This window comes from Aplysia californica, unplaced genomic scaffold (genome assembly GCF_000002075.1).
Source record: "Aplysia californica isolate F4 #8 unplaced genomic scaffold, AplCal3.0 scaffold00251, whole genome shotgun sequence".
Classification (NCBI taxonomy): domain Eukaryota; kingdom Metazoa; phylum Mollusca; class Gastropoda; order Aplysiida; family Aplysiidae; genus Aplysia; species Aplysia californica.
Genome location: NW_004797521.1, coordinates 606,561 through 617,637, shown reverse-complemented (window position 1 = coordinate 617,637; position 11,077 = coordinate 606,561). Strand labels below are relative to the sequence as shown.

At 41.6% G+C, this 11,077-nt stretch overlaps 1 protein-coding gene across 1 annotated transcript in view; it reads left to right on the top strand.

Moving 5' to 3' along the window:
* LOC101858280 overlaps positions 1-11,077 on the top strand; it is a 110,900-nt gene that overhangs the window by 89,826 nt on the left and 9,997 nt on the right. Inside the window, exon 2 of the mRNA XM_013083729.2 lies at positions 5,918-8,488. Within this exon, the coding sequence (XP_012939183.2) occupies positions 5,918-8,488 (2,571 nt within the window). The remainder of the gene's footprint in view (positions 1-5,917; positions 8,489-11,077) is intronic.

Genomic DNA, 11,077 nt, shown 5'->3' with positions numbered 1-11,077 from the left:
ATCTATCTATCTATCTATCTATCTATCTATCTATCTATCTATCTATCTATCTATCGTCTCTCTTCCTCTTTTTTACTGTCTCACTCATTTTCTTCTTATTTTTTACCTCACTCTTTCTTTGTCCCCATTCCAATAGTGTTATCTTTTTTTATCCCCAAAGTTATATCAATTCGAAGAAGTTACAGTTATGCTTTCTAGAAACAATGACACATCTGGTGCGGAACAAAATTTAACAGGCTAATTCACTTTTTGAAGTCACTTTGGCATAATATGTTATAAACCAGACAAGTTCGCCTCTTGCTGCGGAAACTAGAAGGAGAATTCTTTTTCAAACAAAACGTTCACCATAATAATATAATATATCCGTGTTAGCTGTCAAAAGCTACGAATCAAATGAGTTAAAATCCGGAAGCCGTAGAGAATTCCTATATACACATTTCAACAAAGTTACATTTTTCAAAGTGGCAAATATCCATACTCTTCTACTGCTTCTTTAACAAAATGTGACCTTTCTGTAAATGCTCGAGTTGGCAGCTAGCCGGTTTAGTTATTTCGGACCAGAAGCATGATGCTACGTTTTATTTATTGAAACACATAGAAAAAGAGAGAGAAGGGAAGCAGAGGAGAGAGACAGATGAAGAGAGAGAGAGAGAGAGAGAGAGAGAGAGAGAGAGAGAGAGGGAGAGAGAGATGCAGAGAGACAGAGAGAGAGAGGCAGACAGAGAGAGAGATGCAGAGAGACACACAGAGAGAGAGACAGAGAGACAGAGAGACATGGAGACAGACATTGCTAACGTGAGAGGTTCGACATCAATACAGCATTGATCCTTTTGCTTCGAACCTGTCTGTCGCGGCCAACCAAGACTTACGATACATTGCATCCGAGAAAAAGCGAAGATACCGAATAAAATACCATTCCATCAGCCAGAATCGAATGTACGCCCTTTGCGAACAGCGACGAAAAGACTCCCCATAACTCCGTGGACGCCATAAGTCCATAAGTCCATAGATAGATAGATAGATAGATAGATAGATAGATAGATAGATAGATAGATAGATAGAGAGATAGAGAGATAGATAGATAGATAGATATATAGATAGATAGACCTTCAGGGTATTTTTCAAAAAGATATTGGCATACACAGCCAGTAGAATATTATGCCACTGTATTTTTCAAATAGATAGCATAAAGAGATAGACAGACAGATAGAGAGACATATCGATCTACCATTATATTTTTCAAACAAATAATAACATTATATTATCATGTTTCTAAACGTGGACCCCTCGGTAATGCAGACAAAACGGGATACCAACCCACTCTATGGGGGCCCTCTGAGAAACTCATTATGAGTGGCTCGGAACAGACGTACGCACCATCCACAGGGAGTAGAAATTTGGAACAGAGCTCAGGAAAACCCGATTACCCTTCTCCTTATTGCCCATGGGGCCCTCTATTTGTGTCGCCATCATGTGGTGTTAGGTGTCTAGTTTCCCTTTAAATCGTCCAGTCTCTGAGACATGGAAATGGTACTTCTGAAAAGGTGTTGGGGAGATCTGTAAGAACTTTCGTGAAAACGCCCACTAAGTACTGTATCTATCTATCTATCTATCTATCTATCTATCTATCTATCTATTTATCTATCTATCTATCTATCTATCTATCTATCTATCTATCTATCTATCTATCTATCTGTATATCTGTACATTATTGATTATGATTTTCTTACTCAGAATTATTTTCCCCTGCAGTTTGTGTAAACACTTGCTAGAAGTACTATATAATGAAAATGGTCTGTCTGTCTATCTGTCTGTCTGCCTGTCTGCCTGTCTGCCTGTCCGTCTGTCTGTCTGTCTTTCCTAATGATCTCTCCTGTACTGTAAGTTAAAAGAGTATTATTGCAAATCTCCCAGTCTGACAACCCATACATTTTATTCTCAACAAACCAAAAATAACGCCCCAATGTTGTGTTGTCGACAAAATCGTTATGTGTCCATTTGCGCGATTTTGACCAGCGAACTTCAAGAGAACAAGGATCAAATTTTAGAATTATCTGAATCACGTCTTTCCTGGGGAGCTCTCAATCGATACTCATTTTTAGCAACAGTAAAACGTACAAGTTTCCTTCCTTTCTTCTCTTGACAGTCTGCAGCCCTGACCACAGTAATTTGAGAGCTACAGCTTTGTCGTCCACGACTATTGGAACACAGCGTTTATTCGATAACTGCGTGTTCAGCTCGCCACTGATCTGATTACTGTGGAGCCAAAGTGGCAACTCAGCAAAGACTGGCCTATTGGCATGCTGTTTCCTCAAACCCTGGCCAGCAATTTATCTGTCGGTAGTCGTATTGGGTACCTAGAGGGAGGGTATTTGCATTTTACTCAGGTGAAGTAGTGGATGTCGTTACTTAGTTTTGAAAGTAGGAAATGTAGTGTGGGTTTTACGGTGAAGTAGAGAAATAGAAATAAGAGCTTCGTTGGGATCCAATAAGATAGACTGTCGGTGTGGATACGTTCGCTTATGCTTTTTTTTCGGACATTTCTATTTTTCTTGGCAAGTGTTTTACGGCGCTCTCAACTGCATAAGGTCATATGAACGCGCGGGACACATTAAACATTTTTCAATTGGTAGAGAATTTTGAATTTTGCCCCAGTTTGCGGCCGAAGCCTACTCTTATCGATTTTAGACCACCACGGGATCTTTAACGTGCGCAACTTGCTTAGGGAATCTCCGAGATTTTTAGCCCTTGTCCGAGAAGGCTAGGTGTAGATCGTTCCTACCAGAAGTTCAGGGGTGTGGTTGAAAGACAGCAGTAAGAAGGAGCCAGGGAGTAGCAGTAGAAATGCTGCAGAAAGAGTCAGGAGCTCAGAGGAGGAGGGGAAAGGAGGTGAGGGGGTAGGGGCTGAAAGTGGAGTGGAAAGCAGACGATAGAACATTGCAAGAGAGCAGGAAAGAAAGTGAAAGGCGACCATTTTAGAGAAGGAAATATTTCTGTCGCTACCCGGATTCGAACCCGGGACCTTTGAAGGAGAGGCGAACACCTTAACCTCTCGGCCTTGAGAGCCATTTGGACATTTCTTTTACTTGATTTGGGAGCATTATTTTAATTGTTAAGATACGAAGATGACTCAAGTATGAAGCCTGAATAGATAGATAGATAGATAGATAGATAGATAGATAGATAGATAGATAGATAGATAGAAGTAGGAATTTTTCCGTCAACACCGGTGGTATTGTTTGTGACGTCCTGGTCTAAGTTTGGTTTTCATTGAAAACGTCAGACCCCGATTTAGGATATGCCAAATCGAGCCCGAAACTACCTAAATATGTACATTTTACGTGAGGTGAGAAAGAGATGGTCTCCATTTGCTGCGTCATTGATCGTTTCTGCAGGTGTTGTCTTCCTTTTCTCCTATTTCCTGTTCATATTGTCATGACCTCGTTCTTCCATTGGCAGTACCGTACCAAGGTTTTACACTGATCTTTGTTTCAGCTGGGATCAACCCTCTGTACTATACCTACGTTTCTACATTGATATATGTTGATGATGCCCCTGTTTTCGTCGTCTGTGCTTCTTAAATTCCCTTTAGAATCGAACAAAAATGTTTGTATGTTGATTTCTTAATCAGATTTGGTTAACTTTCCGTATTGTCCCTAGGTTTCACATCGATGCCTGTTGTAGACATTATCAACCCTCTGTGCCATACCTAAATTTTTACGTTGATATCTTATGATGCTGTCCCTCTCTTTGTCGCCTTTGCTTCTCAAATTCTCTTTAGAATCGAACAAAAATGTTTAGTGGTCTTACATAAAATAAAACATCTATGGTCCTGAGCATTCGTCCATAGTTTTTTTGTGTGTGTTTGTTTCTCTCTGGTAACGCCCCTAATCTTCGGGACGTACATGTATAGGACTTTATTGCGTTGCAAATGCCGTATTACTCTTGTTAAAACTAAACCTAAAACGATTGTGCTGTTCATGACTCAATGTTCTAACTTTAAACTACCCATCATCCCTTCTAATTTGTTTCTGAAGTTTAGTGTGTGCGTGTCTCTAGTTGTTCACAATATTGCAGTGTTCTAATTTTAATTTTGTTTAGAAGCCCTGATGATGGTCTTGATATTAATAGGCAGACTTCTTCGTAAGTTTTCTCGTCTGTCCACCTGATCTTGCTCATTTCCCATTAATACCTAATTTCAAAGGCATCTAACTGTCAATTTCAGCATTCCTTCCCTATGTTTGAAATAACGGAAAGTGTGTTTCGTTCTTGACGTCACGCCAACACACATGTGACCCCCAAAGAGAATGGAAACCTCTGTTGTGCGCAATAGTAGGTTAAGTAAATTTCAACTGTAGGCCTAAAGTTTGCTTTTACCTGTTCTCCGTACACGTTTTAGTTCTACATAAAGAAAGTTCTCTCGCACTGTCGTATTCATAAAACGAAAAAGGCATCCCAGCAGTCTTAGTATTATTACCGTGCAAACGCCTGATATTCCAGTGCATGCCAATATACGTTGGTATTGTTGTCTTGCCGTGTCATTCAGGGTGCACGGTAAAGGAAAATAAGGTGTGTTCGTGGGGGGGAGTTCGAAACGGAATATTTGTTTGGGCAGAGAAGAGAACATTTTAATGGAAAAGAAAAACGTGCGCTGTTCACCTCATTCCCATGGACTGTTGGTGGTTGGAAGGTGCTCTGAAATGGTTTGCTCCTTCTTTCTTATCAACCATCTATCGTTCTTATCTCTCCTTCTCCTTTTTGTGTTTGTTACTCGCTTGTACCACGTCTAATCTTCGGCACTTATATGACCTTATTGTGTTACAAGTGCCGTAAAACTCCTACTGAAACTAAAACATTCCCCCGAATTGCTTACTGGTCTGAACACATAATTCTAGACTATCATTTTCTAGATAAGTCGCAAATATCATCTCACATATATTGCTTCTCTCGTCCTACCGTCAATTTACCTCTTGCTCATTATCGCCCAATCTTTATATTTGTATTAAGCGTAGATACTTTGTCGTCTAAGGCTCCCACCATTTTCTCCTGTTCTATCTTTGATGACGCCGTTAAGCAATTGTTTTCCCGTCACAACTCGATTGGTGTCATGTCTGACCTTTTACATTAATTTGTGGAATTGGAGGCCTCTCTCTAATCGTGTCTGATGTCCTATTGTATTGGTCCAGTCAGTCAGTGTCAAAGTGTCGTAGTTAAATGTTAGCAGGAACAGGTTTTGAGGTAATATCATTTCATTCAGACTTTTGTTTTAAAGTGGATGGTATTTGAATTGCCTTTGTCTTTCCTCAAAAGAAATAGATGTCAACGCACAAAAGGATGTGTGGACGGTTGGCGGGTGCTGTGGTGTGGTTTGCTCCTTCTTTCCTGTCTAACATCTATCGTCCCTGTCTCTCCTCATTTTTTGTGTATGTTATTCTCTAGTAAAACATCTATTCTTCGGCGCGTATATGACCTTATTGAGCTGCAAGTGCAGTAAAACTCTTACTAAAACTAAAGCTAAACAAAATGATGTTCAAAAACAGCAGTGGTCCTTATTCTGTTCTTGTCTGTTATCTGAGTCAAATATTATGCCTTTATTTTTGCAACTTTTTTTTAATCGAAAAGAGTTTCATACCGATTTTCTCTGTGCTCTGGGATTAGCTGATTGAATGCGACTTCTTTGGGCGTTTTTTTGTTTTCAATTGTTTTCATAAACAAAGAGATGTATTTAAACGCCATAGAAAATAGCTGTGGCTGTTACATGTTTATTATGTTTATTACCTTGTGTATATCGTGTATAATATTATTACCGTATTATTATGTATTTTATTACGTTTTCATTCGCTGTGTCTACAACAACAAAACAGAACATTTACACAAAAGAGCGAAGTTTTCTTATATCTTTTTTATCTGTCCACAGATGAGATATCGTTGCTGTCACCAGATTGGGAAGAAGATTTTTGTGAGTCGGGAATTCATCTGGGACTCAAACGAGAAAGCCTTGGCAAAACCGACTCTAGTGTTGAGCCTAATAGACCCCCGGCCAAACAGTCAAGAGTTGTCTTTGCTGATGTGCTTGAAAACGTGCACAAACAAGACTCAAAGCATGATCGGGCCCTAACCAATCGCAGAAACAGTCACCAACCCTATGTGCCTCCACCACCACCTCCACCTCCCGCTATACGAATAATTTCAGCAAGTCCTCGTCCTTCGAAGCATATTTCTCACCAGTTAGGAGGAAGAGGGTTTCCATTTGTAGGAGAAAGCAGAAGAAGGAAGTCATCAGACGATAGGAAATTTCTGCCATCAGCCTTAAAAGGTCCTGATTCAGTGAAGAGTCTCAAGAGTACTCCAGCCCCTCATCCGCCTGGAGCTGAACTCTCAAGAGACAGGCTAGACCCCGTTAACGGTTCTCATGAGGGATTTGGAAAAAGGAAAGCAAGTTTGCAGGCCAAATCTCCGGACAAAAACGCCAAAGGTCCTGACCTCCACGGGTGTTTGAAGAAGAGCCCTGGCAAAGAGCTGCGAGTGGCGTTCTCAGAGCCGATCGCTACAACAGAAATCCCAGGGGCACCAGGACGGAGCGGTGCTGCTTGTGGCGGTGACGGTCACTTCCGCCCCTTAGGGCCCTCAAGTCATGCGTCTGCGTACACGGCGTGTGTCCCGACCAGTGCTTGTAGTTCCGTTTTCTGCCCGTCAACGTCTGTCCTCTGTAGCACCTCATGTTCATCAACTTTTGGCAAGAAAACTTCAGCAGCCATGAGTTTTTCTCCCATCACAACGTTTGCGACAGAGCCCGGCGCTTCGGCCCAATCTCCGCTCAGTCAAAACATCGAACTGAGTACTCTAAAATTTGCGGATTCTCCCTCAGTTGATGACAGTTTGTCTGACTGGTTTCTCGCCACATCCTCCTCGTTCGTAAACTCTTCGTCTACGGGATCTCAATCAGTGTCATCTATCCCACAAAGTTCTATCATCACTTCGAGCGGGACTTCTAGAAATTCGAACTCTGCTTCTCTCACAGATACGTTTTTCTCCTCCCCTTCCCCTCTCACTCCGACACGAGTTATAACACAACCACCCCCATTACCCCAGACATCACCATCATCGACAGCTGCAGGAGTTGTAACTTTACTAACTGATGAGCGTGGTTGGAGCGGCGACAGCGGCGCGGGCGTAAACGGTAGCTGCACAAACAGCAATTCCCCGATCGTGTCCGAATCCGCCCCAAATGGCGACTCGTTCGTGGAAGAGAGGAGAGGGGGCGGCTCGGCTGTTAGGCCTGGCACTGTACCTTCGCGCGACGCTTCCCGCGCTAACAGTATTCATCGTCTGCAAGATATCAGCAATTCTGTGCTTAGCCCGGACGCGGTGAGCGGGGGAGGCGGTGATTCCAGCACAGTGCCTGCTGACAGCGGCCGCGATGGAGGTTGTCATAGAGGCAGTTACAGCGGCGGTGGTCAGCAGTGCGAAGAGAATCGTAATGGATGCAACAAAAACAACAGCCATGCTGTATCTGCGGTTGGTTTAGCACGCGACACGGACCAAGAAGATTCTGAGGACGGATTTAGTGACACGCCGAAATTTCATCCTTCAAACTATCATTATCACCACCGTCATAGTTATTCCTACCCTCACAGAACCGATGAGAATTTCAACCCAAGGGATTTTCATGGAGGTTACGCCGGGTTTGTGGACTCTGACCGCACGCAGAATAGTACAAGGTACTCGCACCGCGCAAGCGTAGGGTGTGTCGGGGATTTTAGTTCAAAACCACGAGAAGGATACAACTTCGAGGGAAATAACTACAACAACTACAACTACAACTACAACCACCACCAATACTATCAAGACCACCAGCCTCAACATCCTCAGTATTATCATCACGTCTACCAACAACAACAGCAACAGCAACAACAACATCAAACTTATGCATATCACTTTTTACAACAGCAACAACCATCACAACAACAGTATCAACATCACTCTCATCACCATCATAATCATCCGCACCAATACCACCACCAGCAACAACAACAACAACAATACATTCACAACAACACTCCCTGCTCTAGTCACCCGGCGTTCAACTCAGATCGCCGGCTCCCCGACTTCGTCACTATCGACCAATGCTACCGTGGGACGGACGAGACTGAATGTAGCACCATCTGTCTCATCGCACAATTCGACTCCGGCACCAACACTGGAACTGGAACCGCGACCGTCAGCAACGTACCCACCAGCACCAAAGAGGGGTCGGAACAGCAGCAGCATCATCAGCAACAGCAACAGCAACAGCAGCAGCAGCATCAGCAGGGAGCGGACTGGATCAGCACGCCATCCAGCGGTCAACATCTCACATCGCGGCGTGGCGGCCCCGTGGAGCCCCCACCTCCTCCCCGGAAGGAGAGAGTCTCCTTGCGCCGAGGCATCATGATGCGCCAGATGTCCCTGAATCCCACACACGAGCAGGATATACACGCCATTGCAGGTGCTACTTGATAAGTAATGAGTGTGCATTAGAACAAAAGAGGGCCAGAAGTCAACTCCTTCTCTAAAGAACTATTTCTTTACCATTTAGATAAGCAATTTTTTTTTGTCGAAACCACATTAATTAAATGAGAAGACAATAACAAAAGCAGTTTCTCTTTTAAGTGAAAAATAAAGACAAAAATAATTAATGCATGATTTCACGAAAACGCACTTTTGAGGAAAAAGAACACGATTTTTAAAAAACAATTCTAAATAATTCAACATCCTTATTATGACCTTTGGCCCTTCCTTTCTATGTGTACCTACCAATTTATTATTTTTTCTTGTTTCTTTTTGGCTTTGGTTTTGTTTCGGTTTTTGTTTTGTTTTGGGGTTGTTGTTTTTATCATCACATCCTGGCGATACAAGAAGCAAAGGAATCCAATCGTAGATTAAAGGTGGGCCCGTCTCGGAACCGAGATGGCTCCGAGTTCCGCTTCTGTTCTTGGATAATATTCACATGTGTCTGGATTACGTATCAACACAGACTCGTCTTGTGTTGTAGAGTGGTTTTGTATTTTTCTTACATGCAACCTTGAATTGTGTGCAGAAAGAGGACTTGAACTTATTCACACATCTTATAGAGGTAACTCATCCAGAATAATTCAAACTAAAATGAACTCATGTCGGTGTGAAGAAAATGGCAGGGTTTTTGTTTTGTTTTGTTTTTTGCTTGGTTGCTTGTTTGTTTGTACTGTTATTTATTTATAATTGGTTCTTATATTATTGTGTTTTGTTATTTATTGTTATCAGTTTATTTTTGTTTGTTTTGTTTTGTGGGGTTTTTTTGATTTGTCCTCTTCGTTTTTAACGCAGCGACACTGTTTGCTTACTTTCGTCCTGTCAAGAGCTGGCTTTTTTTCCGGTCTAGAAAGTAAAATAACTATACAAATTGAACGTTTTAAGACATACTCCGTTCCTAATTAGTGATTTTTAAATCGCTATAGCTTTAGTTTATTCAGCTGGGTTTTTTAAATCAAACCCGGCGAAAATCTTACTATTGTGACTTGGAAAACGCCACTCGTCAAGTCATATTTTTATACTCTCCTTCTGTTGATTCTGTTTAGCAGTCTTGCTGTTTTCTACCGTTATTGTGTCGATGTGCTTCTCATTACTTAAAAAAACGAAGCAAAAACTAGTGTTCCGTAACCATGTCAGCGAGATTCGTGTTCGGCACCCATTGAGACAAGGGTTAAAGTCACACATCCACTGTCGCAACTCAGACGACCACTAGAAATTAATATGCTCTAACTTTCGCTAATTTTTTTTCTCGTCTTTGTTTTTCATTGTTGAATGTACCGATGCTATTCTGAGAAAGCAAAGAGGAGAATTCAAAGCAATATTGCAAGTTGGACACATTGTTATTTTAATTGACAAGATACTTGAGAAAGGGCATGAGAGACCTGATTTCAAATCCTTGCAAAATTATTTTGGATTTGTTTTCTGTGAGAGATTACAATGATAGCATAATAATATCTATTTTTTCCACATCTATCTCCACAATTAATCTCAGAGAGAGGAAAGTTTAGCTCTGAGAAGTGTTTATTAAATTAGAAAAAGAGTAAAACTCGAAAGCAAACAAGTACAATGTACTTTAACCCTATCCGTACGCCGTGTTTTACTATCGTATCCATACGACGTGGGGAACTCTCTATCACCACTTTCCAAAGAGGAAATATACTCGTTAATTCGTACGCTCTGCATAGCAGTCTGTCAAAATGATTTTTTTTTTAAATACTGAAAGTTTCAAAGAGATCTTTGCACTAGAAGTATTCTAAAATGTGAAGAATACAACCCAAGGGGTACAATAAATGATCCCAGGGCATACGGATAGGGTTAAAGCATGATACAATCAATGTGTCCAAGACAATCACCCATTGTCGTGGAGAAAAGTGGTTTTCCAAAAAAAAAGTGGACGTCTTGGACAGTGACATCATAAAATTAAAAATGCAAAAGGGAGTGGGAAATGACCGTTTGTACAGGTGGTTGTCTTGGACAGGTGGCCGATAGAACAGGTTCGGTAATGTTAAATGATGTCTATACATTCTGCACCGATTTACCCCTAGCTGCGCTTGCATCGATAAGTTTTCTTGGGCTTCATCGGTTTTATGAAGTTCGGGAAGCTGCAGAATCGCTCACATAAAAAGGCACATGGAGACAGACAAAAAAACTCCTTTCTTGGGAAAGTGGCAAACATACACACTTGATTTAGCCGGCGCGCTTGTCTGGCATTGGTTTTGCTGTCAGGCGTAACATGAAACTCATTCATGGACATTAATAAAGTTGTGCACTGAATGGCTTGCCTGCATGACTTGGGTACGTGGTATATCGGACACAGGGGTGCAGATCAAAGTAAAAGCTCACGAACAGACATCCAGACAGAAGAAGAAGAAGAAGAAGAAGAAGAAGAAGAAGAAGAAGAAGAAGAAGAAGAAGAAGAAGAAGAAGAAGAAGAAGAAGAAGAAGAAGAGGAAGAAGAAGAAGAAGAAGAAGAAGAAGAAGAAGAAGAAGAAGAAGAAGAAGAAGAAGAAGAAAAAGAAGAAAAAGA